At 36.8% G+C, this 28,000-nt stretch overlaps 2 protein-coding genes across 3 annotated transcripts; one reads left to right on the top strand and one right to left on the bottom strand.

The window, feature by feature from the left end:
• On the top strand, positions 1–2,385 carry c18h11orf68 (chromosome 18 C11orf68 homolog). Its single transcript, XM_030161891.1, has 2 exons — positions 1–117; positions 596–2,385. Exon 2 carries the CDS (start codon positions 626–628, stop codon positions 1,364–1,366), a length of 741 nt encoding a protein of 246 aa, XP_030017751.1. The 5' UTR covers positions 1–117; positions 596–625; the 3' UTR covers positions 1,367–2,385.
• rela (v-rel avian reticuloendotheliosis viral oncogene homolog A) lies at positions 1,815–28,000 on the bottom strand. 2 transcript variants are annotated; one of them, XM_030161890.1, is made up of 11 exons: positions 27,780–28,000; positions 22,354–22,389; positions 21,930–22,066; positions 19,232–19,377; positions 12,511–12,602; positions 10,290–10,424; positions 9,586–9,690; positions 6,540–6,755; positions 4,879–4,959; positions 4,713–4,796; positions 1,815–3,685 (listed from the first exon to the last, which is right to left on the bottom strand). In XM_030161890.1, the coding sequence occupies exons 1-11, from the start codon at positions 27,784–27,786 to the stop codon at positions 2,838–2,840; spliced, it is 1,887 nt and encodes a 628-aa protein (XP_030017750.1). In that variant the 5' UTR covers positions 27,787–28,000; the 3' UTR covers positions 1,815–2,837. The 2 variants fall into 2 exon arrangements, with proteins under 2 accessions (XP_030017750.1, XP_030017749.1); XM_030161889.1 differs by having other exon boundaries at positions 1,815–3,688; positions 27,780–27,998.

Below are 28,000 nucleotides of genomic sequence, written 5' to 3'. Positions count from 1 at the left end.
TGAACATAGGAAGCGGACATTTGAAGCAGTTTGTCATATCGCTCTTTGATCCAGCTGCTACTGAGGCTGCGCCTGATTGGTCCAACACGGACAACAAACTTAGCTGGACGTCTGTGGGTAAGCGCTAACTATGCCTCTTTAATTTACGATTCAGACAGATTATAGGTTGTAAAATACATGCAAATTATATCAGTAGTAATCAGTAGTGTACAGCAGATTGCTGTAAAAACGATTACCCTAAAAATGTTCGGTACAAATATGGAGGGCAGTTAAAATGGCTATGTAGCCGACTAGCTAGTTCCAAAACTGGAGCAGATCAGGTTCCAGTCACTGCATGTTAGTTTCATGTCGATCTGACCTGAACGATACACAAAAGAACTGAATAACAGTACATTTTCTGTAAGGAAATCCGTCTCGGATAAACACTAGCCAGTGAACAAGTGTCGCCAGTGAACATGAGGCTATCTAGCAGCGTTTGTAAACAGTCCTGCTCAAGCGCACAGTTATGATTATGTTTACAAGTTTATGAACTAACAAGTGGCGCTTTCACTGTGTTCTTCACATTTTAATAAAACATGAGTCCCTCTCGCCACAGGGCAAGCCCGATCAGGACTTCTTTGACATCATGGAGGAAGAAGAGGCTCCTGTAGATGGCGAGGTGGAGCACCCCTTTGCTGCGGAGAAGTACGCCGCTGAGGCCATGGCTGCAGACATGGACCCCTGGATTGTGTTTGACTGCAGAAGAACTCCCAGATCCGAGTTTGATGGCTGGCTGGAAAGCAACAGGCCCTCCCAAGTATACAGATTTGGTGAAGAGGAGGGGGTGAGTTCTGTGGGGTGGATTGCTGTGCTGGGTCCAACCCACTGCCCCAGTGGTGGGGATGTTATGGGTCTCCAAGAAAGCTGGGAGAAACTGTTGGCCAGTGGCCGGCCTGTCAGCTTCGAGACAGTCAAGGAGTTGGCTCTGAACCATGGAGTGCTCACAGGGAAGTGGCTAATGCACTTGGACACTGGTTTCAAGTTGGACCACGCATGGCGGTGTGTGGCCAGAGCAGCCCTGGAAGGAAAGATTTCCCTAGTCAAAGTCAGTCCCTTTGATCCCAAGACAGATGGGAAGCAGGTCATTTGTGCCTATAATCAGAACTTCACTGATGAGAACGAAGTTATACGACTGGACTCCATCATCCGGGCTACGGGGGTCAAGTGCCCCCTTTCCTACAAGCCAGATGTCTACACATACCTGGGAATCTACAGAAACAACCGCTGGAAGCTGTGTCCGACCATATTTGAGAGCAAATTTGACCTGGAGTGTGTACCCAGGCGCTCACACATTGTGAACAAAGTCACCAACCTTGAAGTAACTTAAGCTCATCAGAAGATACTTTGGAGAGACTGTAAATGAGCTGAGAAATGTTTAAGGCATTGGTTGAAGTTTGATCTAAAGTTCTTCCGTTTGGAAAAGAAAGCACTAAGTCTCATGTTTGTCTTTTCATGCTGTAACTTTTTAAGTGACCTAAGACACTTTCAATTTTTTTTCTATTTTTTTCATTGTATTCATAAGTGAGAATATTTGTATTCTTGAAGATGTAACACAGTAGCACTTACCTAACAGAAGTGAGAAATCCTTAATTTTGTGTAAACATGTTTTGAAGAAGGGTCACACTGCATCTGGGGAAGCCTTTTTTTATATATATATATATATATATATATATATGATGATGATTTCTCTTATTTGTTTGGCTTTTTTTTTTTTTTCCTTTCTTTTTTTAACCAAAAACATTTGCCAAATAAATCAGAGTTTTGAACACCATGTCTTACATCTTGTGGTTTTTATTGCAGTAAAAAGTGTTTGGGATTTTGACAACTATACACTCAATACATGAAGATATGCATATAGTATAACCAGCTGTTGTATAAAACACCTTTTTCCTCTCCATTTAAACATCTTTGCCCACAGAGTATAGTCTGGTGATCCCAGCTCTGAAACTGTTTGCTTTATCTTCACCTGTCTGTAGGTGAAGAATAAGTGAAAAAGAAATGATTGGATACAACTGTGACGTGTAAACCTTGCATACGTTTCTTCTGCTGTAAGCATGTACTTATTAAATTGTTTGAGTTATTTACATGTCGACCTTCATCATCACAATTTGTTGAGAATCTCAACAAAGGCACCAGTATATTAATGTGTTACAGTTGTGATCTTCAGAAAACATTTCATACATTCTGACATTGCAAATGAATACAAGAATCACAGACATGATCTGCACTGACTCTCACCTACATTAGATTATATTTTTACAGAAAAATATTCATTTGGTGTCAGATTAAAAGCCCTATCATGCATATTTCATTTAAGACGAGGACAAACAGTCACAGTAACACTGACAAAAGCTAACAAGAACGACCGTACAAAAAACATATATCAAACATGTTCCACAGACTATGAACAAAAGAAAACATTTCAACAGATACATCTCACTACCTTTTTAAAAGATGCATGGATAGGTAGATATCCTCCACCATCATGCAGACACAGTGGCTGAGAAAGTTAATTGATGCCGAACATGAATCATGTTGGCCTAGTAAGGGATATAAAATCTGATAATTTGCAGTCTGGTATTTTTAATGATATAATTAAAAAAGCCTGCAAGCAAGAGTGTCTGTTGGTATTCTGATGTCCACAGTGAGAGGTTCTGCTACATTCTGTTTCCCTTGGCCCTTCATATCCACCTTGATTTCATTTGTGTTTTAAAACAAAGGAGTTTCAGTTCAAAAGGCCAAAAGGGCAGATGCAAGTGTTCTGTTAATATGTTCATTACAAATTATGCAGATGACATTTAAGGAGGATGTCCTGACACAAATCCAGCTTGGCTTCCACTATTAAGGATTGAAATTAGGCGCTCCTCATCGTTTGACATCAGCTCATCAAATTCGTCCAGTACAGGCGGCCGGTTGTTGCTATTGTTGGGGATAATGTCAATCATGTTCTCATTGTGGAGCAAGTTGACGATGCTGTTGGGGTAATTCATCCAGGTGCTGCCTGGGTTGCCGAGTAGATCAGAAGTGTTCTGGGATGCAATGTTGTTCTGGATACCATTAGAGGAGCTGGGGGTTTGTTGGCATGCAGCTTGGCCCAGCATTGAAGTGCTGTTTCCTGTCTCACATGTGAGCCGGCGACTCAGAAGGTCCTCAAAGTCTTCCATGTCGAGGTTTTCCAACGTGCCTGGGACCTGGGCTTCGGGAAAGCTAGGGAAGTCTGGGATGTCATCGTCCACCAGTGGCGCTTCCACCTGGAATTGAGAAGGTTGGAGACTGAAGGAGCTGCTGCTCTGCGATGAGGCTGCGGTTCCCTGAGAAGAAGCCAGATCCTGGGTGATGGTTGAGGACATCTTGGGGAAGAAGTCGTGGAGGTCTGCCAGGTTGACTGTTGAGAAGTCCTGGTTGGCAGTGGAGGCGGTAGTAGTGGAGGAGGAGGCAGCTAAAGGCTGGCTCATTGTAAAGTTGGCCAAAGGAGTGGGTTTAGGCTGGGGACCAAGGTTCATGAGCTTCCATGTTTGGTTTGGAGATGGAGCAGTGATGGAGAGGGATGGTTCTAGTTTGGCCTGTGCAGTGAAAGGTTGGCCTGACTGCATGTATGAGTAGGAGGCCTGGGACTTTGCTGCACTGGCACCAGAGGGCAGCGCAGCTGCTGGAAACAACATAACAGATTACTTTTTGTACAGCTGACAATGCATGTCATAATAATACTGATCAGTTATGCAGAAGAATAATCTTTGTTTATGTACTGTTGCATTCACAAAAATATGCCAGGTATTTGCACTGCAATAGCAAATTAACGCAACATTGAACACAGTTAATGTCTGGCCAGATTTTCCTAGGGTTGTTTAAGTTAACACATTTTAATTACATAGGTTTTTTTACATTTAGTATGGGTTTTGATTTCAATTGAGTTTTTCTTTGATATTTTTTTTACCTTGAATTTGTACTTAGAAAGGGTAAAATGAAAGAAAGTATGACATCAAATGTGATTTATGAGTTTTTCTTTTCCACTGTTGCTAAATGCTTCCTCTCAGGAAATTTGATGATTGAAATGTTAAGTTCCTTGACATGTTTTGTGTTGTGATTTGGTGCTGTGCAAATATAACTGAACTGAATTTACAAATCATTTTATAAAAGGTTCCCCTGCATTTGTGGGGAACAACTGGATTGGGCTTCAAGGTTTTTCACACCCGGGACAGCAGGATTAACCAGCTGTTTGCAGAGAAGCTGTTAACAACTGGTTGAGCTTTTGGAATTCACTGAGTCCCCGGGGGTGCAAAGAGCAAACTGCGCTCACGACGAGGCAGGATAACCCCAGGGGCGGTGGTTTCCACCAGAGTAGAGCATCTTCTCTGCACTTTCCTTTTGTTTAATGTTTTATTCTGCTATTGTCCTATGTTTCTCTGCCTTTGTAAAGCACCTGAATTGCCTTGTGTATGAATGGTGCTATATAAATAAATTTGCCTTGCGAATATTTTGCAACCCACAGAGCTAAACGTTTTCTAATTTGTTAATGTTGCATTATTCACTGTACTTATAAAAACAGTTTTTGATTCATTTAACAAAATAATTTATTCACAGCTAGTTTTGTTGAAGGTTTAACGATATAAACCCTGCAGCACGTGCCCTCAGGCTCACAATTACATGACCACATTTCCAAAAATTCATCTTACCAGGTTGTGCATTGATTACTGGAGGCTTTGCTGTGGCTGTTCTTCTTGCTGGGCTGATGTGCCTCCTATCTGCTGGAATGGACACTGAAATTCAAAGAATCACCTTTATATAACAATCCAAGCACAAAAACACTCGACTTTCTTTTCAATCCGACTGAAAACTCACCAGAAGACAGTGCAGGCCCCAGTTTCAGACTCTGGAACATCTCCCCCGTACGTTTTCTCTTCTCACTCAGTCGATATTCATCTACACAGGTCAATTTAAAAACACATGGCACAATGCTCAGTTTGTTGGGTCCCTTAGTATTATAGAACACAATAATGACTATGTTTACATGCATAAAATATTGAAGTTTTTGCCCTTATTCTAAAAAAAAAACAATATTCTTTCTACATTGTTTACATGGATAACACAGCAGAACACAGCAGCTAGGCTTCTCACTGGTTTTAACAGGCGACATCACATCACCTCTATCCTGGCATCCCTCCATTGGCTCCCTGTGTGTTTTAGAATTAATTTTAAGATTTTACTGATCACTTTTAAAGCCCGAATGGGCCTGGCCCCTACCTATATAGATGAGATGCTAGTTGACTACAAGCCAGTACACAGCCTTAGATCCTCGGGCAGAGGGCTCCTGGCTGTTCCAAAGTCAAGGTTTAAATCTAAGGGTGACCTTTTCCATCAGGGCCCCTTGACGTTGGAACAGCCTGCCCGAGGAGATAAGGCTTGCAGAATCAGTGACATCTTTTAAATCACTTCTAAAAACACATTTTTATAGACTTGCTTTTATGTGATGTTTGTCCCTTTTAATTTTTAATTTTTTAAAATTTGAATCTTATCCTGTTTGATTAATTTATATTCTCATACATGATGTTGTTTTATCTCACTCTTTTATTTTTACATTGATTTGACAATATTATGTTACATTATCCCTGCCCTCTTTATTCCAATTCATCTAATTTATTCGAAGTGTCATGTTTCTGCATTTGTTGTACACATCTCCCTTACTGTGTTGCTTCTGTTTTAGTGTTTTTACTTGCATCTTGTATCAAGCTGTTGTGCCCTCTACTTTGTCTGTCAAAAGCACTTTGTAAACTTTGTTTTTAAAAGTGCTATATAAATAAAGCTATTATTATTATTATTATTATTATTATTAATAATAATAATAATAATAATAATAATAATAATAATAATAATAATAAATATTCCACTGATACTCGCATACATATAGTCCTCTGATTAAATATGGATTTTTCCAAGTTTAACACCTGTGGCATAGGTTCAACCGCACAAACACAGCTGTTCTTCTTGATTCATTGAACCACCTTCTTGGAAAGGTCAGCTTTGCAGTATTGGCTAATGTAGAAAATCTGTTCATATCCAGGCCTCTTCTAATTACCTCCACCAAAGAACGGTGGAGGTTATGTTTTCATCAGGGTTTGTCTGTTTGTTAGCAAGATGACTCAAAAACTTATGGAAGGATTTTGATTAAATTTTCAGGAAATGTTGATACTGACACAAGGAACAAATGATTCAATTTTGGTGGTGACCGGGGGGGGCTGATCAGCTATGGCGGAGGTCTGCGCTCTCCAAGTGCGTTTCTAATTTTAACATTTTTCTACTTCTGACCAGAAATGTAGGCTTCCAGGCATCCAGGTCCACATACATGACCAAAGAATCCTCCTAAACTCAGGCAAACATCAGCATTTCCCTCGTCTTTATCAGAAAATATCGCATTCAGACAAAAAAAGACAAAATATGCTGTTTACTCAACTCCGTATCAGACTCCCAGATGCTCCCACAAGACAAGAATGTGCATCACTCACCTGGATCAGTGGGCAGGTACTGGAAGTCCATGGGCTCACTGACTTCCCGGTCGGAGGGCCGGCGGAGCTGCATCTTCACTCTAACTGGCTCCGTGAGATTAGTGTCACGGTATGGTGGTGTGCGGAACACAATGGCTACCTGCCTGTGGACATCGGCCTGGGAGAAAGTGCCCTTCCCTTCCCAAGAGTCCTGGAAAAAACGCACCTCAATGTCCTCTGCAGGGAGGGTGAAACAGAGAAAAAAAACATAAGTAAGAATGAGAATAAGAGCTAAATTATTATTTTCAGACAATAGATGTAAAGTATAATGATAAAAATAGGAAAAGTAAGCTTATTGAAATGATCTGTAACTGTTTACATCGATATTTTGCTGATGAAATGTGGAATAAAAAGAAGCTAAAAATGAAAACCACACTCAGTAGAATACACATCAGAAAACATTTTTCTCTCTGGCTTTAATATTAAAGCATTTGTTTTGCTTTGCTTTTAGAACAGAGCCCTCTAAGGGTCATGCTGCGATGAAACACAAACTTGTCAAAGACTTGCAAGCCTTGTGTATAATTAGCTGTGCGATTACACTCCAAGTGAAAGTGTGGGTTTGTTCAAAATAAAAAACATGACAGTTCTGTTTGTAGCCAAAAAGTCTGTTGTCAAAAGGGAGTAAAAGGATGGACTCAAACACATAGCGCTGAAGGGAATAAAGTGATTTATTAACATAAAATAAACAAAAACATGACTAACAAAAAAAAAAAAAAAAAAAAAAAAAACACTTGAGGGTGGAACCAGTCTAACTCCAAAGGGGGACAAGGATGATCATGGGGAGTCTATGGAGTGACAGCAACAGCAATGAACCAGCATCGCAGCGGAGCCGCTTATAAAGGCTCCTAAAGGTGGTCTGGTCCAGGTGTGGTGCCAGCAGGTGAAACTGATAATGAGTGTGAGGGAGGGGTCTGTGTACCATGACATCTGTAGAATACCCTTCAGGAGTTTAATCATCTAGCCCTGGGTTCAAGGGCTTCTTTCACGCTGATGTAATGTGTGGCACAGCTTCAATAAAGACATGGAATACTCAAGGGAATGTCCTACAACTCCTAAAGACAAAGCACATGTGCCTGCCATGGTCACATTACTGCAAATAAATAGCAGAATCTCAATGTTTGTTGTGAAAATGTTATTGCTGCTTAGTTTAACTGTCTGTTAATTTGTCAAAGATGATGCAAAGATAAAAAAAAAAGAGTAAAAACTGAGTAGAAACTTTAAAGATAAGCGCTTTACATGCATGAAAAAGGAAAATAATCTAATGTCAAACAGGTTGCTAGAGACTTGTAAAAGCATTTTTTCATAAGTTTTCAAATCCAGTATATAGTTGTAATAAACACCAAGGTAAGAAGCTAACAGTCATGACACTGACATGACAAGTCTATGATCTATGAGACAGTGGAAGAAGGGAGAAGTGAAAAACCAGAATAGAGGAAGAGAGCTTTTTGTTTCGATGCAACTCGAGCGTATAGACAACATGGCTTCACTGCTTTTACATACTGACAGGCACTTAAACCTCATGTTCAACAAAAGCTCCTTTTCCACCAGCACTTGTATGGAGGGTGATTGGACAATATAACTTCAGTATACAAATATTTTGGCCACATGGGGGCAGCAAAATAAATAACATCTGTGCTGAAATCGCCTGAAAAATCTTTAGGCAAAGGGGTCATATTTTGCTAAACCCACTTATATTAGTCTTTGGTACATTTATTTGTGTATTTGGACCCTAATAGTTCATAAAGTTTGAATTTGAACCCTCCAGGTGCTGCAAAGCTATCTTTCTATTCATTTTGGCAAAAACTGAGTGGATTTCTACAACCGGTTTTAACTACTGCTTAATTTGTTGCGTCTATAACTGGTTACGTCACGTCATTTGCACATATAAGGTCAAGACTTCCAACGAACATTTCTCCGAGTACGCCATAATTGTTTATCAGCAGCAGCGGTTGGAGTAAAAACTGAAAATATGTCGATTACCTAAAATGTTCAGTTGTCAGTTGTATTAAGGAACACAAGTCACAGAGCAGCACAGCCAACAACCTGGAGGGGAGTGGGGCATGAAGTGGTGCATTTGCATTTCAAGGGCCAGCGCTCAGAACGACCTTTCTGGTGTCATTACTCAGAAATAGGATTGAAGATGGACCTGTGGAGTTGAATTCATGAAGAATTCAGACCCAAGCATAGCATTTACAGTTTATGTAGACCACAGGGAAATGTTTTAAAATGCATAATTCCATTAAAAAAAAAAAAGCAAAATATCACTCCTTTAATGTAAGAAAATTTAAGTGTTGTTTAAATGTTTAGTTTTTTTGCTCCAGAGTCTGTCTTTAGACCCTGAACAGAAAACAGCTGTTGGGTGTGGCTGCTCATGAGGGTGACTTGAGTGGAATTTGTACACAGAAAAAGACAGAGCTAAAAGAAGTTAAAATGATTCTCAAAAGATAAGCAAAGCTACACAATGTGTTGTTTTGTCACTACAACCAACAGCTTTCATATTATTCATAGGCATTAGATCTATTATCACAATAAAGAGACAGTTAGTGCAGCTTTAAGCCTCAATTACTGCATAACAAAACCCAAATTTGGCACCAAAGAACTGAAATGACAATGGGTCTACACTGGCTACACCTTTTATTAAATTAACGTCATGACACATCACCTGTTTTCCACAATTTGGTTCTTTTTAAATAGTCTTGTAAAGAAATTGCACTATTAGGATGTTACTGTCATCTCACTATGACTAACGAAGGAACACAGAAACATCCACCTGTTGTATAGTCGTACAGTCTAGAGTCAACACAACAACTCATGCTGATACTTTGCGGGTGTGAACAGTAAACACCTTTTCCGTTTTACATGTAAGCTGCTCAGTTTGGCGCTCACGCCTATTTATGGACGGCTGAATATGAAAACCACTCAGAGATGTGCAAGTGTTTCTGTTCTTTTTTACGCTATAGCCAGTAAAGTGAGTGGGCATACTTAGTGACAGGACGATGTAGCCCACCTTTTTGCACTTTGTCACACAACAGGAAGATTTCATCTCCTCCTTTGCAGCTACCGTGGTTCCGGTTGACTCTGCAGATCTTTAGCTCAGCTGTGTTTGGAGCCCCTGTAAAAAAGGAATATGTTTATGAACAAATAGAGCCAGCTGTAAACACTACATAGTTGCTAAATAAGCAGGGTTTTGGGCCGTGCTCACTAAGTCAATAGTAAAAGCCTTAAGCGGCAAATACAGCCAAAGAATTCAATTCTCTCCTTCCCTTTAATGAATGAACACTCGAGCTAGTCTTTTCAGCTTTACATCTGAATAAATGGACTAGAATGTGTTTTACTGCTTACGATTATGTAGCTATTTAATTTAATAAGGTATTAAATGCAAATTATTGACCAAATAAAAGAGAAAATAAAGCCTGACTTCTCTGTACATGTACGCACTGTGTGAATAAGAGGACACTGGAACACTAAAAGAATAAACTGTGGTAATGTGGTTATGGTTTTGTGGAAATCACCATGAGACTGACAAGAAAAGTCAACACACAATAGGAACAAGGAGTTAAGGGTTTTGATAAGGCAGAAGTGGGACTCTTAACAGTCACATTGTACACTGACCTGTCCACGATGCTCACTGCGACAAGCCGCTGTCTAAACAGGCCAGATCAGTTTGATGTGAAATCCCTGTATAAAGGACTGTGTGTTTTGCTGACTCACTGTTGTCATATATAGGCTGTGATACCACTGGCTCCAGAGGAAACAGCTCCCCCGTGGGCAGAGTGATAGAGGCCTGGAAGCAAAGTCGAACTGAATTCAGGTCAAACTCCTCCTCCCACACCTTCGCGTCGGGAACTGCAGCCAAGACACAGCAGGGAAAGGGTGTGGTGCACAGTCGGGCAACAAAACATTCAGACAAACCTCTGCATCCTGTCATATATAGACTATCAGCAACATTACATCAACAACTGACCAAGCACAAAGGAAAACAGAACAATAGCTACTTAGATCTTTCTTTTAGTTAATCTCAGGGTTCCCATGTGTATTTACTGACATGATTTCAAAAGTTTTTCGTGTCTTTTCAAGGGCAAATTGCATACTAAAAGAAAGCTAATAAACATTTTTAAAGAATGCATGGTCTCCAGAAACCTACAGAAATCCCTGAGGTTTACTACATATTTAGCATTTTAAGAAACAGCTTTAAACTCAAAACTTACAGCGGATTTTCAATAAGGATAAGAAAACCTCACAGTGAAAGTGATTAATTTTACTGTCCTAACACAAACATAATGTAATCTACTTCACTGAAATGTTGTGAATATACAGTACTATGCAAAAGTTTTAAAGGGGTCATATTTTTTATTAGTCCTAGGTACATTTATCTGTGTATTTGGACCGTAATAGTTCAAGAAGTTTGAATTTGAACCCTCCAGGTGCTGCAAAGCTATCTTTATATTCATTTTGGCAAAAACTGAGTAGATTTCTATAACCTGTTTCAATTCCTGCTTAATTTGTTATGTCTATAACTAGTTACGTCACGACATTTGTACATATAAGATCAAGACTTCCGACGAACATTTCTCCGAGTACGACATAATTGTTTATCAGCAGCAGTGGTTGTAGTAAAAACTGAAAATATGTCCAAACTTCAAGCCGATTACCTAAAATGTTCAGTTGTTTATTATATAAATGAACACAAGTGGCTGAACAGGACAGAGCAGCACAGTCAAAAAGGGGGTGGGGTGTGAAGTGGCTCATGTGGATTTAAAGGGCAAGCGCTCAAAACGACCTTTCTGGTGTCATTACTCAGAAATAGTGTTGAAGATGGACCTGTGGAACTGAATTAATGAAGAATTCAGACCCAAGCATAGCATTTACAGTTTATGTAGACCACAGGGAAATGTTTTTAAAATACATAATTCCATTAAAAAAAAGTGAAATATCACTCCTTTAAGAGTTTATTGTTTTAGCAAAGCATATAAATGGCAATAATAACTGTATTTATGCATTCCTCTGTACCTGTATCAAGATAAATGCAACTGTAATTTACAGGATATATGCAAACAGCACGAAAAACTAAAAATAACAGAAAAATATCCATATTATAGAAGCTGTATATGTGTTATTGCACAGAGACAGCCCAAGTTTGAAGACAAATTGTGGGTGTTCGGAAGGAAGCTTAGTTTAACATACCAAAAGATGATTTAGGCAAAACTTCCACAGTCAAAGAGAGTTCATGTTGTACTGAATCCAAACAGAGGTCACACTAAATACTGATGTTACCTGTAGTCACGATTTACATTTGAATGTTTTTGTGTGTACAATACTGTGCACATATTTCCTGCATTTTCTTGTTTTTGCTCTTAATAAAGAAACATTTAAGTCCTGAAAAGAACAAAACTAAAGGTGACCTGAGTACTGTACATTTTCTGAATTTCACAAAACTGTTATTTAAGACATTCTGTAGCCTAAATATTAGGAGTTTACTTCCTTAAATATTAAATTCTGTGACTTTTCTAAGCCTGGAAAATAATATTTAAGATTCTAAAAACACTGGATTTACTTGATCCACAACAGTAATAAACCACTGTTATCTTAAATAATCTATCAAATTATTCATGTTGATAATTTGATGCTGTTTACACAAATTCAACTTACTAAAATATGTTGTTATCCAAACATTTTACTCTTTTCTAAAAGAACAAACATCTATTTGAATTTCAAGGCTGACTTTTAAAAAAATCTTCTAACTCAAGTATGTGTTAAATGAATATATTTTACTTTCTTTGACAGATGTGTACGCTTTTAAATTCAGTTAAAGGAGGACATCTGAGGACTCTACACAGCGGAATAATTTTTCACACAATGACAGAATTATAGAAAGAGCAACAACACAGACGCTCTTTGTGTTCGACAGTCATGACCAACTGTGACTACTTACTGTTGAAGGGGTTATTATTAGTCTGCAGTCGGCAAGTGATGGCTTCATTCACATCCTTCTTCTTCACACACTGTATACCGAGATTCTGAAAACTGAAAGCAAGTAAAACAGAAACTGCGGGTGATTACATGTACAGTGCAAATAACTCATCTGAAAACACTACAGTATTCATATGGCACGTTCATTCACATCTCCGACTCTTACGATATGAAACAAGTCCAGACACAACATACAAGTGACCGTTTTTTACACACCGTCCTTGAAGTAAGGGGTTATTTTGTTCAAATTCTAAGGTAAAAACACTTCCATATCATTGGCGACAAGGAGCTATACAAGAAATTTAGAAAAAAACATAGACCCAGTAACAGGTCATACAATAGAATTATGGTTTAAAATATTAAAAACTTATAAGTGTTACAATAATTCCAAAAGTTTAAAATGGGCATCTTATGATAGCAAATTCAAGCCTGCTCAATATGATCAAGGATTTAAACAGAGGACTGTAAAAGGAGAGATAGCATGGTGTGTTTTAGAAAGAGAAGGGCAGCTGGAGAGTTTCCAGAATTTGCTAGAAAAATATGATCTGGGGACACATGACTTTTATGGATATCTACAACTAAGAGATTGTTACAGAAAGGAAATCCAGGTTGAACCCTCCAGGGAAGTGAACAGTGTGATCCAAATCATGGTCAAAGCATATAAGGGAAGTAATTCAAGAATAATTTCAACAATCTATCGTGGGTTCAACTCACACGACAAAAATTCAACCAATTATATAAAAGAAAAATGGGAGAAGGAGCTAAATGTGGAAATTACGGATGCTGACTGGTTCAATATGTGGAAGATACACCAAATATCCACTAGTTTGCAGATCTGGAGGGAATTTTCCTGGAAAAATCTGGTGCGTTTCTTTATCACACCCAAGAAGAAAAGCAAGCAGTTAAACTGATAGCAGAAATGTTGGAGGGAATGTGGAGAATTTGATGTAGATCACACACGTGTTTTTTGGAAATGTGATAAAATAAGTGCATTTTGGCAAATGGTGTGTAGAGTACTAAAACAAATAATGGGGTAGGAGATTCCAGTGTGCTGTGATGTTCTGTATTTGTGTGACTTATCTGATGGAAGTATTGCAGGAAACGACATATACTTGGTTAAGATACTTTAAGTGGCTTGTAAAAAAAGCTATTACAAGGAACTGGGGAAGGACAGAACCACCAACAAAGGATCTGTGGATTGCAATTATTGATGCAATACATACAGTGGAAAGGGTAACTCAGACTGCGACTACAGGAAACTCAAATTGTTTTGTCAAATATGTGTAAAAAATTTCCAATACAAACTTAAATGACAAAAAAACCCCACTTCCATATCTCTGTAATTTTGTTTCACTCCATAGTTTGAATAGTTTGTTTGTAGACTTTATAATTTGTAATAGATCTTTATTGTCACAGTCACAGGAACAATGAAAATCAGTATAGCAGCTCAGTTCTATTTAGCAGCAAAAACACTAAGAATGCTAAGAAAATGTAGGCATGTGCAAAGGGTCCAGAGTTAAATATTAAATACACATATGCTACTAAAGTATTACTAGAATTACTGAAATATACAAAAGCTAACTCTATACTACAGATGAGAAGTATGTACAACAAATAAGGATATATATAGGTTACAAAGTGCATACCGTATGTTGTGGCTATTGCACTGAGGTACAGAGAGTATTTCTGTATATCTTTATTTAAGGATCCCCATTAGTCTCTACCAAAGTACAAACTATTCTTCCTGGGGTCCATTCCCAATATTAAAGTACTAAAATTTTTATATTTTTTAAACATATTTATTAATTTTTTGTTATAGTGAGTACAATGGAAACATATGAAGTGCAATACAATAATAATATAACAACATGAACAGAACAGAACATAGCCAGGGGACAAAATATGTAAGCAGAAAGAGTATATCAGTTTACGCAAAGATCGTAAGTGTTACATAGATCAGTGGTTTTGATAGACTGTTTATTTTCAGAATACTGAATACTTGAAATATATTGAGTAAGCTCAATTTTAAAGATCAAAAAGGAAGGTTTCTGATTGGAGAATTTGGATTTATGAATGTGATATTTTGCTAAAAACAGAATTAGATTGAAGATGTAATACTGATCTAATTTGTTAGCAGGATATGAGAAAATACCAAACAACGCTTTTGTACAATTTTTATATTTACAAAGCACATAGACAGACAAAAAAAAAAAACAACATAGTTACATTAATTTAGCATTGTTTCATTATTGATTACAGATTTCTTAAGATTTGTTTTAAAAACAAGATTACTTCTCAATATAAAAATATAAAAAATTATACCTTTACAAAGCACATAGACAGAAAAAAACATAGTTAGATTAATTTAGCATTGTTTCATTGTTGCACTGTCTGTTACTGTGTGGGTAGTGATTGATTGCTCAGTTGGGGGGGCATTTAGGCCCTGTCCATACGAAGATGGCTTTGGTCGTATCTGCAAAAAGTTTCGTATCAGACAGGCCTTTTGTCTACATGAAACCAGCGTTTTCAGTCACTGAAACCATAACCAGGTCCCAGAGTGGATACATTTGAAAATGCTAGTTTTGCATCTTCATCTGTATGATCAAACTGCAGCTTTTCTAAAGCGTTGATGTCATAGCGCCGCCTCTCTAACCGTTCACCAAGGTAGCAAGATGCCACTTCACAACAACTACAATGGTGGACTACAGAGGAGTGCTCGTGCTACAACAGCTGTTGAGCTTATTGGAGATACTGAATTAAAATCTTCGGGTACTCTTTCATTACAATGAGTGACAAACAACCGTAGCTCACAATATTCACAACATGCTCTTGGATCTACCGTGGAGAGGGGCCAGCAGGAGAAAATATTGGATCAAGACCCGGTAGAACCAAGTAAGCTTTATGCACATGCTTCACGTCTTCTCCATTTTTTTGCGAGAGCATTACAACGCCACATACAGGCCTGGCATTTGTACTACATCGTTCTCAGTGGTTTCACGTGGATGCAGATATTTCCTGAAATTACTCTGTGTTTACGGAGCACTTTTTTGAAAACAACAGAGAAAAGATAGGATAGGAAAAGATGCGGTTTCGTGTGGACAAAAAACTGTGCTTGACTCTTTTTGTTTGAATCCTGGGTGTCCTGACTCTCCTTCTGGAAGGGAGGGGGGAGAAGAGGGGGTGTCCAGGGTGTGAGAGGTCTGTGATTATTTCTCTGGCTTTCTGCTGAAGTCTGCCAGTATTTTTGATGTTGAACAAATACTTTATAAGCTGTTCTACTGCTAGAATTGTGAAATAGTCTCCTGTTTGTCAAGTTCTGACCATAAAAAAATCAAATATAACCACCTTTTACATAAATAATAATCATACATCACACTTATATAGTGCTTTTTTGGACACTCAAAGACACTTCACAAACAATCAAACAAAAAGAACAGAGAAAAAAGAAAGAGGCTCAAGAAAATGCATGTTTGAACAGGTGAGTTTTCAGTAGTGATTTGAAGTTTTGCATTGAGTCTGAGTTCCTGATGTTTTGTGGGAGTGAGCTCAATAGGGTGGGGGTTTTACATTAATTTTCATTTTGTTAAATAAGAAATCATATTATGCTGATGTACTTTCCTTTTGATTTAATGTGAGACCCAACATTAAAAATCAGGGAGTACAGATGTGTTTTTGTCATACATCTCATTTTAATTTATGCTCTTTTTGTCTTCTTATGTTTGTCTTGAATAGTTTTAAACCACAAATAAGCATCTGGTTTCTTCAGGTTTCATTCAGGACCAAAAATCATCTTTTAAAGAAACAATGAATTGATAATAACTGTCAATATTAAGTGACAGATTTTACTTAGTATTAGCTCCATTAAAAACCATCCCTCGGTTGTTCTTTGTATGTGAAAAAATTACGTAATTTACCTTTACCTGTATTTACACTGGCCTTATAAAAGCCACGTTTAGATATAATAACCTGTACAGTATTAAAATGTTGCTCTAAATATAGCACCATGGCTGTTTTGCATTAGTTTCAGTAGTTCTACTTCTCAACCTGCTAAAAACATTTGGGCTTTTCTAATTTGCAGATTTGTCACTACAAACAGGGTTTCTGCAGGTATCAACAAATCTAAGTTAATGCTTTTTAATGCCACTTTAAACAAATTTAAAGCCCATGTCCAACTGCAGATACAGTTTTATATATAGTTTTATGACAGTTTACCGTCGACAAGCTTTAACCCTGTTCTGAAAAGTTCCTCCTCCTATCACTTCTGCTGAAACTTGCATTTTCCCATTTTTCCCATATTTGCTAATATTCCCTCTGCTCTTTCACAACAGCATGAGCACACTCACAGCACTTTGCATTCCAAGCATCCGGTGTTGTGACTTAACATAAACAACTTTTTAATGACCCGCAGAAACCCTGACAAAGGTTTGCTAAACGTTTCACTTGCATTTAAGTTAATATTCTTGCCTTTTCTGCTTTTACCTCAAGAGCATTTACCCCAATTTTTGCAGTCTGCCAACTTGAAGATCTTATATGACCTCATGCCCTTAGAATGAATAAAAATCACCTCTTTTATGTTATAATAGTTTAATATTTACCCTCTTCGGCTCAAAAATGCCTGACTTCAATCCCTACGATACTACACAGATTTATTTACTAAACTCTTACAGAAGGCAGGCAGTTTTTTTTTACACTGACACATAATTCACCTTAAATGTGAGTCAAGCTTTAGGGAATATTACACAGCATAAGTTACGATAATGGACCATAGCTCTACTCTGACTGTTTTCTAGAGTACAGTGACCAGGGGCTGCAGAACACTATGATGATATATACTTCACAGAACATCTGGCATTTCATATTATGCTCTGTCTTTTATTTTCTTGCATCATCAATCATAATTTTCTTTATTTTTGTTCTAGAAAGGCAGAGATACACTGATTTTTTTAAACTTATCTTGCATTTATTCATTTTCATTCACTGTAGTGTTATATTTTAACTAGATAACGCCTCATTTTTTATTATTTGGTGCTTCATAAACCTGCATTCAGTTCTCCTCTATATGTATTTTTTTCCAACTGTACTTCACAAGTGATATACGTTTTTATTTTACATTTATACAACAGCACTGCATATTTTGTAACATGCTTAACTGAAAACTTGCGTAAACGTACCTTTAGTTTGCTACGATATAATTAAAAACATATTAACGAAACAGGCCTCTCTATGTGATTTTTTTTTTATATTAAGCATTTACTCATTGAATTTACAGAAAATATGCTATATTGCAATATGTATTGTCATTAGAATGTGTCATTTTGGTCATATGGAACAGTCCTAGTGTGTAATTTATATACATATATATATATTTTTTTTAAATAATGGCTTCAGGGCCTTGCCAAGGGAAAGTGAACATCAGGGTCAATTTCTTTTTTCTCTAAAACAATATCTTTGATTACTCAGCATGAAAGACATATATCTCTAGTTTCAAAAACTGTCTTTATTTAATTTATACCTGAATTACAACTGGATATATAAGAAAATATATGACAATACAGTGTAAATTAAGAACAGTAAAGGTTGTAAATGAATGTAGACAGCATAAATTCAGAATGTAAACAGCAATGTGTAAATAAATATGTTCCAAATATATGCCTGTATCGAATCTTATATTTCATAATAATCAAATACTATAATGATTTTGAATGTTATCTATTATAAAAAACAGTGGACAAAGGTGTATTAAAAATAGTAATGAAACATATGTCGCTGAAGACTGATAATTTTATCAGTATTTTAATAAAATCTACTATTATTATTATTATTGTGCATCACACTGAACAAACACCTCACTTAGTTACTTTTTTGGATTCTCACTCTGTTACCATGAATTAATGTCTTTTAAAGCTAAGATAAAAATTATATCAGTTTCATTTTTGGATGTAATGTACTCTCATATATTAAGAAAAGTGTGGTTTGCTAAATATTTGCACTTTCCTTGAGGAACAGCACTTTTTGGTGTTTTTTCCCAAACCTTGAATAACTGCTGTATATTTTTCCTCACTCTGTTACTTTGTCAATGATGATAAATTCATATTTTTGTTAAATATTTGGTTATTATTCGTTAATGGCATGTTTAAGTACTTGCTTAGACTTACAATTTGGGCTATTATGGTTGCTGCTAAATTATTTTTTTAAAAGCAGATATGGAATGATTAGTATTACTGCACAGTGCTTTCTCACTCCGTTACTCGCTTGGCCAGGTCCTTCTATAACCCAGTGCAGGATTGTTTGTGGACAGTACAGTTTGTTTGTCCTCACAATCTAGTTAAAGACCAACAGGTTTTTAACAGATTGATAAATTGTGTAATTATAAGTTTAAGAACAGTATTTCTTGATGGTCATAGTGAATTCTATTCTGAAATACAGTGAAAGAACCAGTGTGTGTTTTGTTGTCCACACTGTTAATGTTCTACAGGTTCGCCCAGTTATATAGAAGCCAGCAACTAGTTTTACCAAGGCAACAGTCAACACTGCCAAAAATCATCATGTTGTTATCTAGGTCAGCCTCAAATCAATGCAAGCATTCTTTGATTTGAAACTACAGATAAGAGTCATTCAGTACAACCTCTTTATAATCACAACACACATCGCTTTGTGAAAAACAGGAAGTATGTAAACTCTACCTGTGTATTCTTCTCTCCTGCAGGTCGGCTTCGTAGTAGCCATGTTTGCAGTCTTTCCCCACCAGTTCGTGTGGGTGTGGCTTGTGCGGTGCGTTCTTGGTGACCAGTGAGATGCGAACACGCAGGGGGCCACTGTAGTTGTGTAACTGTTGGAGAATTACATCAGGATTGACATTAACCACTGCTAGTTCACGGCGAAGCAGTCAATAAGTCATGATACACAGATTTACATCATTTTCATCGTGCCTGGAGGAAGCCTCTGGACCTGGCAAATGTCAGGTTTAATGACACAGAGGCTGAAATCATGCAGAAGTTGTGACGTTTTAATAACTACAAAAAACCCTAAGCAGATAATCCTAAAAACAACATTATAAATCATAGCAAACACATATTATAACTTCTCCTGTCTTTCTACATGTACATGTATCTGATACAGAATGTAAAGAATTAGAGGATTTTCTGTTTTGCTCAGAAGCTTTTGGATAATTTACCTCTCATGCATTTTAATTGATATTTACATAAAGATAAAAAAGTCATTTTTGACATGGATAAAATAATCTCCTCTATCCTTGCCTCCTCCATGTATCAAATTCATTTGAGTAATATGAGTTTCTGAACAATGTCAAAAATGCCTAAATCGTACCACCTGACACTAGAGAAGATCCGCTATTCTACAAGAGGGTGTGCTCAGAAATTCTATGATACGTGGAAACTTTTTCCAATGCACATAGAGAAGTTGGATATCACCCATATTGATGTTGTGTTGGACTGACCCTTTTTTATAGAGAATTTAGGACTCATAGGGACCACTCTTGCCCTATTTGCATGTATAATTTAAAAATTTATTTCCCTTTCCTTTTACAATGTATACAGTATATATGGTTGTATACAAAATCAAAGCCAGTCTTCTAAATGGTACAGCGATTTTTTAGTTTGTTTTTTTAGGGGTGGGGCTCTGTTGGAGCATGGGTGGGAAGCAGGGGTTGGGGATTGTTCTTGTTTGTATTGACTCATGTCTGCACCATATTGTCTGTACAATCTCTGCATAAATACCAATAAAAAGACTTTGAGCAAAAAAAAAAAAAAAAAAAAAAAGCCTAAACCATAAAAAATAAGACTAGTGGTTCTTAAGATTTCTTTCTTTGCAATAAAATGCAACCTGCTCAGTGTTTTTCCAATCACTCTCTACCAGTGCTGTTGTATTTCCCAAGTATTGTAACGCACACACACACTTACACCTGTGCTGCTTTGTTGTTCTTCACCCCTTTGTCAGCTTCTGGACGAAGGGTTATTGTAATCGTTTTGTCGTCTGTCTGTTCATTCAACAACATAATCATATTATCTGAAGAATGCACTGAGATATCTGCACCAAATTTATACTGTGGATGTACATCTCAGCATGGAGCAGAAGCCTCGAAAATAGGTCACCATGACCTACTTTTTCAAGGTCAAATGGCCTTGTGCAGTTATATCTGAGTACTTTCAAATATAAGCTTACACAAAGACAATCTAATCTAAATTATAGGGCAGTAACTTTCAACAGAATCTTACACTATATTTGGCCGAGGGGGATTAAAAGTGCGAAGCGCGTTACGTTTACACATTGAACTGCATTTTATTTTGTAATGTACATTTTAACCCTTAGGCCCATTCTAACATTAGTCACAGCTGTACCCTTAAGGACAAAAAATAGCTTTTTTTCTTTTTTTTAAACAAGTTACAAATAAAAATATTATAATTAATATTATATTCTACTTTCATTGAGCAGTTTTTTTCACCTACATCTGATTCTATTACTGATTTAAATACTGATTTATTTTGAAAACTTTTACCCTTTAAATGCCAGGTTTCTGTAGTGATACCACCATTTTTTAAGACGGTGAAAAAAAAACAGGAAAATGAATTACTTTCAATATACTACATGCAAACTAATTTTTACCCCTGCTGCACACATGCCATACCGTTTAGAAACATATTTTTATCCTGACCAGTACTGGTTCCCACTCCCTTTGCCTACCATGTCTTTAGACAACTTTGAGTTCATTCTCCTCTTACTCTTTGTTCGGTAAAATCCAAACCATGAGCACAAAATGTACATAATATTTTTTTTTTACACCGATGTCGAGTAGCATAGTTCTGCTGAGCCTCACTTTAAAATTATATGCATCGTATACACAGATAGTTCACCCTCCCTTCAGTTTTTCCATTTTTAATATTTTGTTTCAATACCATTTATAGAAGACAACAGAAGATGTCAAGACCACTAATGATCACATCTACAGTAGAACTATAATTAATTTGCAAGTGCTTTGTAATTTCTTGTAATATCAATATTTATTTTTGGCCTACAGCCCTCCATTCAGATTCAAAGAAAAGAATTTGCGCAACTCTGATGTGGACAGAAAAAAATGAAATGAAAACGAGAACCGTCCATTATACTGCATGATGACCAGTAATAAATTCTGTCCTTTAATATAGACCATGAAGTTGAAAGCTCTGGAAAAAGGCAGTAAGTAGACAGTGAGCTAAGAACAGAATGCAACTAATGATTATTACCACTAACAGTTAATTTATAAACTAATGATAACAAAGAAAAAAAAAAAAAAAAATCTGTTTGACATTCATTCCTTATGAGTTTTATTGTCAATAGAACAGATAGTTCACACAGATGCATGACTCATGGTCGGAGCAGGTTTACCTTGATGGCTGGGTGGGTCTTAGTGGTGTCATTGCTCTTCTCTCCTGGGATGCTGCCAGCTGATCTGCCCTCACACTTGTATCTGAATCTCATTCCCCTCTGCTTCGGCTGCTCGATGATCTCTATGTAAGGGTTGGCTGTTTGGACAGACAGAGACAGACAGGTGCAGGACACACAAAGACATTCAGCAGGGAAGTAGTTTCATGACAAACCTGCATGGTTAATATCTTTAAATCAACAGATACACGGTGAGACAGGTAGTGTCACAGACTTTGACAGCAGAGCGTCAACATTGTGAAATACTGCATAGTGTTCTCACTGAATGAGCGGAGCACTGTCACCACAGATTAAATGTTTACTCATGAAAAGTTTGCAGTCTGACTAGTTACTGATTTGCACACAACTTTTAGAGGACACTGCTTACCTGGATTGAGTTGGGCCATGCCCCATGGATAGACCCCTATGGTGGACACAAAAAAAGAAGAAAATGTCACTGCTTGTTATGCTGCTAGCTTACTTTTGGTAAGAAAAAAAAAGTTTAGCACATACAGGTTACAAACATTTATCTTCTTTTCTTGCATTTATGATTGGGCTCTGAAACTTACATCCCATCCTTATTACATTATGTCTTAAATATTTGTGATTCTGGAGAACTGCACTTTCTAATACTAACAATAATAATCATAGTAATTATTTAATTTGAGTTTTCTTTCTTTTAGCATTAGTAGAACTTACATGGTGGCCAAAATTTACTACAAAGATTAAAAAAAATGTTCCCAACTCAAGTTTTGCTTTTCTTTTTTTTTTTACATTTAACAAGATGACTACAGTTATTACCTAACTATAGTTATAGTTGTTTATAGTTGATTTTAGCTGATTAGTTTGTTATTGGCCTTTTCCTGCTCTAAATTATTCATTATTATGTCAGCCTTTAAAAATCCACTACAGATCCACCTTTATTCTATATTTTTTAGCTTTTACTGTTGACGTACTGTTTTTATTTTCCCCTGGATGCTCCTTTTGTTTATGAAAAGCACACTGAATGGACTTTGTATATGAAGAGAGCTAAACAAATACACTTGCTTTGCCTCACGCTACATGATACAGAGCACACACTGGCAGCAGAGAAGATGACACAAACTGAGAAACTCCTTCAGCACATATTTGTGGTTTAGTAAGAGTTTGTCATTTGTGGCGTGGACTGGGTGGAAATCTACCAGACTGTGTGCCGTGTCCAAAGAGGTCAAAGGGCGCAGATATACAAGGGCTTCCCAGCTAAATATAATTAGTCGTCATACGCTCCCTGCCAAAACTCAAAAGAAGAGCAGAATAAAGCAGACAATGATAGGCAGGGTGTAATATGAGTGTCATAGCCCGCCCTTCTGCGACGAGCCATCACTACTGACTGATGTTGAACACAGCACCCACGGCTCCAGTTTCAGCTGTTTGGCTAATGAATTGCTGAGATTCGTATAATAAAGGGAGGTGTGACACAAAATCAGTGGGCCGTAGCTCCGCCCGTCGGCTCTTGGGATGTGTTCAGCTCAATCTAAAGCCTCAGTCGTACATAGGATTCCTTCCAAGTTGTAACATGCCTACTTTCCAGCGACAGACCAAATGTGGCGTGGACTCTTTATCATTGGAGACACGGATCTTAGCACCGCTTTCATTTAAAAGTCTTGGAAAAAGGTTGAATAAAACCCAAAAGTCACTCTTAAACTTAGGGGTGCGAGAAAATATCAATACACTTGAGTGCTGTAATAATTATGCATTTTAGTTGCAAAATTCACAACCATTTAACTCATATTTTATGCATATAGCAATTATTTAGATAATTTTTCAGGTTTAGGTTTGTTTTTTTAAAGTAAACAAGTCAAAACTCTCTGATTCTAGCTAATTAAATGTCCATAATTTCTGTTTTCTTTATTTCTCTAAGACAGTAAATTAAATATCTTTGTGTTGTGGACCAAACTCAACATTTGTAAATGTCAATTTGGGAAACACAGATTGAAATTTTCCATCCTTTTAAGGACAAAAGAACTAATAACTAATGGCAAATGAATCAAGCCTCAGCATTTTACTACGATTAGATTAAAATAAAACTGCAAAAGAGCACAGTGTTTACAGTACCACAGTATAGTGTATCATACCTGCTGTACTGCGGTATTGTATCACCTGACAATACACATATAATATTAAAGAATAATGTGAATGAATGGGTGTTGAAATGTGTGAAATCCAATAAGTGTGTATTAACTGCCTAGTGCCTCTTGCTTTACTGTATATCGAATTACACTGGATATTGTGAAAGTGAAAGTAAATGTCTACCACTGCAACTCGACTTGGCACAAATAAAATCACTCATATGTGAAGACAGACAATAAGCAGTTAGTGTGTTACACTTCTCAGACATCCTATTCACTGACATGGTTGACACAGTAATCAATTATACCAGACTATGATGAGGTGATTCAACTAATAATGTATCAGAACTTCAATGTAGAATAAAAAAAAAGATATTTAACCTTTATAGACCCAAAAGTATCTACTGATCTAAAATGTCTCATATCTGTTGAACCACTAATCCTATCAATACATGCAAATAATTCAAATAAAATGCTGTTTGTCTTTTTCGAATGCATCCATAGTCTTCGTACAGACCATAGAAACACCACTGGTTCGTCTATATAGTCCATGTAATTTGACAAATAACAGTGGTCAATGCTTGTTTTTATGTTCTGTTAATGACTTATTTTGTTGAAAATGTCACTTTTCGTTCAGTTTTCCTCTCCTTTGTCTCCTAACCTCGGGGGTCTAAGTGGAAGCTCAGAGAGGACAAAGTCTTTTTTGCTGTCTTAAAACCTATTTTTACTCCTTGGCTTTTAACCCTGCTCTTGTTTTAATGTTTTTATCATCTGTTTTATAGTTATGTTTTAATGATTGATGTACAGCACTTTGTTTCAGCAGTGGTTGTTCTTAAAGTGCTCTATAAATAAAGTTGAGTAGGCCTATAATAAATGGTAATAAATCACTTAGCAATGGTTAAATGTAGAGAGAAATTAATTTGGACGCCACAAAAAATTGTTATGGGTCTTTGTGGGTTAATGTCTGGTTCAGAGACAGAATGAGCTGAAACAGAATAAAATTGGGGATATTGGGGTATTAATCAGCACCATATGTCAGGGTAATAAGCCTGAATTATCCCACATTTTGAGTAAAAGTGTCATTGGCATCAGAAATAACCCATTTGGATGCTCAGAGGCTCCATAAAACATGGAAACACTGTCATCCTCTGCAACATTGGGTCGAAAATAAAACCAATGTACAGTGGTTTGAATAAAATGACAGTGGTTGACACCTGCTTTTACACTTATTTAATGATATATTTTACTGAGAAAGTCACTTTTTCTTTTTTTTTCTCTTTTAACTAGGGATGTAACGATTAGCGGTATAACAATAAACCGCGGTAAAATTGCCAATGGTTAGTATTACTGTTTAAATTCTAATTATCATGATAACCATGTTTGATTACCACACTTTTCCGGAGAAAACGCCTATGTAAAGATCTGCTTTTATGTCAAATATTTGAGTATAATTTCAGTTTTTTACAATTTTAATTTTCTATACCTAATATTTGGAACCAATATTCACTTTTAAAGTCTTTGAAAAGGTTTGTTAAGCGCCTTTGTTTTATTTATGCAATAAAGTATACACATTTTTCAAATCGGATTTTATATATTTTTTGTGTTTTCTGGCCTTTTGTGTTGATATAGTAGGCTAAAGTGAAAAAATAATGATATAAATAAAGTTGTGCTGAAAAAAAAGATACCAAACATGGGTATAATAAACATTTGTTTATATAGTATATAATGGCAAAATCAAAAGTACTGAAAAACGGACAAAATAGGCCCAGACCACTAAGGGATAATATTTTAATGTTTCTGCCAACAGAAGGTACATTGTGCCTATTATTTTATTTGTTTTTTGTTGTTGTTTTCAAAATAAAACTTGGTTAAATTATTTCAGTGTGTGTATCAGTACTTTTTGAACATTTTGAGCACAATTTCAACAATATCGCGATAATAATGATAATCGTGATAATTTTGGTCACAATAACCGTGATATGAAATTTTCATATCGTTACATCCCTACTTTTAACACAACAACCTTTGAATAAACCAAACTTTTAGTAACACCTACATCATGGATGTCAAACTCATTTTGGTTCAGGGGCCATATTTAGCTAAATTTGATCTTAAGTGGGCCAGACCAGTAAAATAATGGCTTAAAAACCTATAAATAATGACAAATCCAAGTTTTTCTTTTTGTTTTAGTACAAAAAAACCCCCAATTAAATTATGAAAATATTTACATTTTACAAAAAAAGATGTGAATAACCTGAAAAAACAGAAATTTCATTTGAAAAATTAGTGAAACTTTAACAATATTATGCCTCGACTTATTATTTATACATGTACATTACACACAATGTTACATAAACGTTTGGTAACAGGCAGGAAATTGTTAAAATTTTGAACTAAAATTTGAACAATTTCTACAATATTCCATCTCTTATTAACACAACTACAGATCACAGTGGATCCATAAATGCACCAAACATTTAGTAACAGGCAGAATATTGTTAAAATGGCACATTTGGGGTTGTTCATCTTTGTTTTTATTTGCATTTCATTGTGAAAGAATAGTTTAGTAAATGTAAATATTTTTACAGTGTAATGTTATTTTTTTCCACATAATTTTTCACAAAGAAAATTTGTAGTTGTCGTTATTCATGGCTTATTGTGTTGTTATTTTTACTTGAAATCACATTGGTCTGTATGTGGAACCTGAACCAAAAGGATCTGGACTGTTCAGGTTAAATTTTGCACTTTCATCCCGCGGGCCGGAATGGAACCTTTGACGGGCCAGATTTGGCCCCCGGGCCACATGTTTGATACCTGTGACCTACATGGTCTGTAAATTAAAAATATAGGGAAAAAAAACAGTGTAAAGGATAACATTACAATAAATGGTGATAACTCCCTTGGTAATGGTTAAATGTAGAGAGAAATGAATTTGGACTTCAGCACATCAAATAGTTCTGGGTGTTTATGGGTTAATGTCTGGCTTACAGACAGAAACAGATGAAACTTAGAATAAAAGGGGATATAAATCAGCATTAAAGTGTCTTCACGTCAGCCTTCATGTGTCAGGTATACAAGCCTGTTTTCTCCCACATTTTGGGTAAAAGTGTCAACTGTCGTTTCAGTCATTTCCGTCCATCTGAGCTGCAGTGGGTGGCTGGAAGCGGCGTGAAGACTGTAACCGAAACGACAACTACCTGGTGGGTGTCAACACAGCCTAAGTCATGAAATATCACTAAGGTTAGCAAAAAAAAAAAAAAAAAAAAAGACTTTACAATTATTTTTACAGCGTGCGCGCGACGTTTGTCGAATCTGCGAATGAATGAGTAAAATGTGTAGTTCACGGACAGGCTTCTGTGGTCCGCCTTAATAGGGAACTCCATAAGGTGGACGAAACCAACAGGCCTTTTTTTTTTTTTTTTTTTTTAGTGCAGGTGAGCAACAAGGACAGACAACTTCTACAACTCATGTTTAATAAAATCCCCCAAAGATATGACACGAATGTTGAGTAAAACCCACCGACTTGAGTCAAAGCTTGTAGCTGTTGCTAACACCAAAAGGCTGTAGACAGACTCCCCCTGTTAGCGCAAAACTCAATGATAGCGGGGCTTTCCCCTAGTGCGCAAAACAACTCCCTGTACAGTTTCACCTCCAGCCTGTTAGATGAGTAAACAAGGCCCGTGAACACACCATCCAGTCCACTTACCCTCCATGTCTGTGTCCGTCTCGCGCACACACTCCTCCGCTCACAATAATTAATTTGTTGTTTTGTCGTTTTCGGTTTAAAGAAAATCAGCGCTGCAAACCCGACCGAGTGCACTCCTCAAACTTCTTGACAGAGCTGTTCTGTCGCCTCCTTCGCCCCACCTACAACTGTGTACAGTTAGTAAAGCTACATCACATAATAATACACGTTTTCCGGTAAGA

This window comes from Sphaeramia orbicularis, chromosome 18 (assembly GCF_902148855.1).
Source record: "Sphaeramia orbicularis chromosome 18, fSphaOr1.1, whole genome shotgun sequence".
NCBI lineage: Eukaryota > Metazoa > Chordata > Actinopteri > Kurtiformes > Apogonidae > Sphaeramia > Sphaeramia orbicularis.
The sequence above is the reverse complement of the archived record's forward strand: the minus strand, read 5'-3'. Positions and strand labels throughout refer to the sequence as shown.

Excerpts from the sequence above, each read along its gene's own strand:
- c18h11orf68 (XM_030161891.1), top strand. The coding sequence starts at position 626 with ATGGAGGAAGAAGAGGCTCCTGTAGATGGCGAGGTGGAGCACCCCTTT.
- rela (XM_030161889.1), bottom strand. Across the intron at positions 6,756-9,585 it reads GTGTGACAAAGTGCAAAAAG|AGGACATTGAGGTGCGTTTT; the intron begins GTGGGCTACATC and ends CCCTCCCTGCAG. Across the intron at positions 3,689-4,712 it reads AGTAATCAATGCACAACCTG|CAGCTGCGCTGCCCTCTGGT; the intron begins GTAAGATGAATT and ends TGTTGTTTCCAG.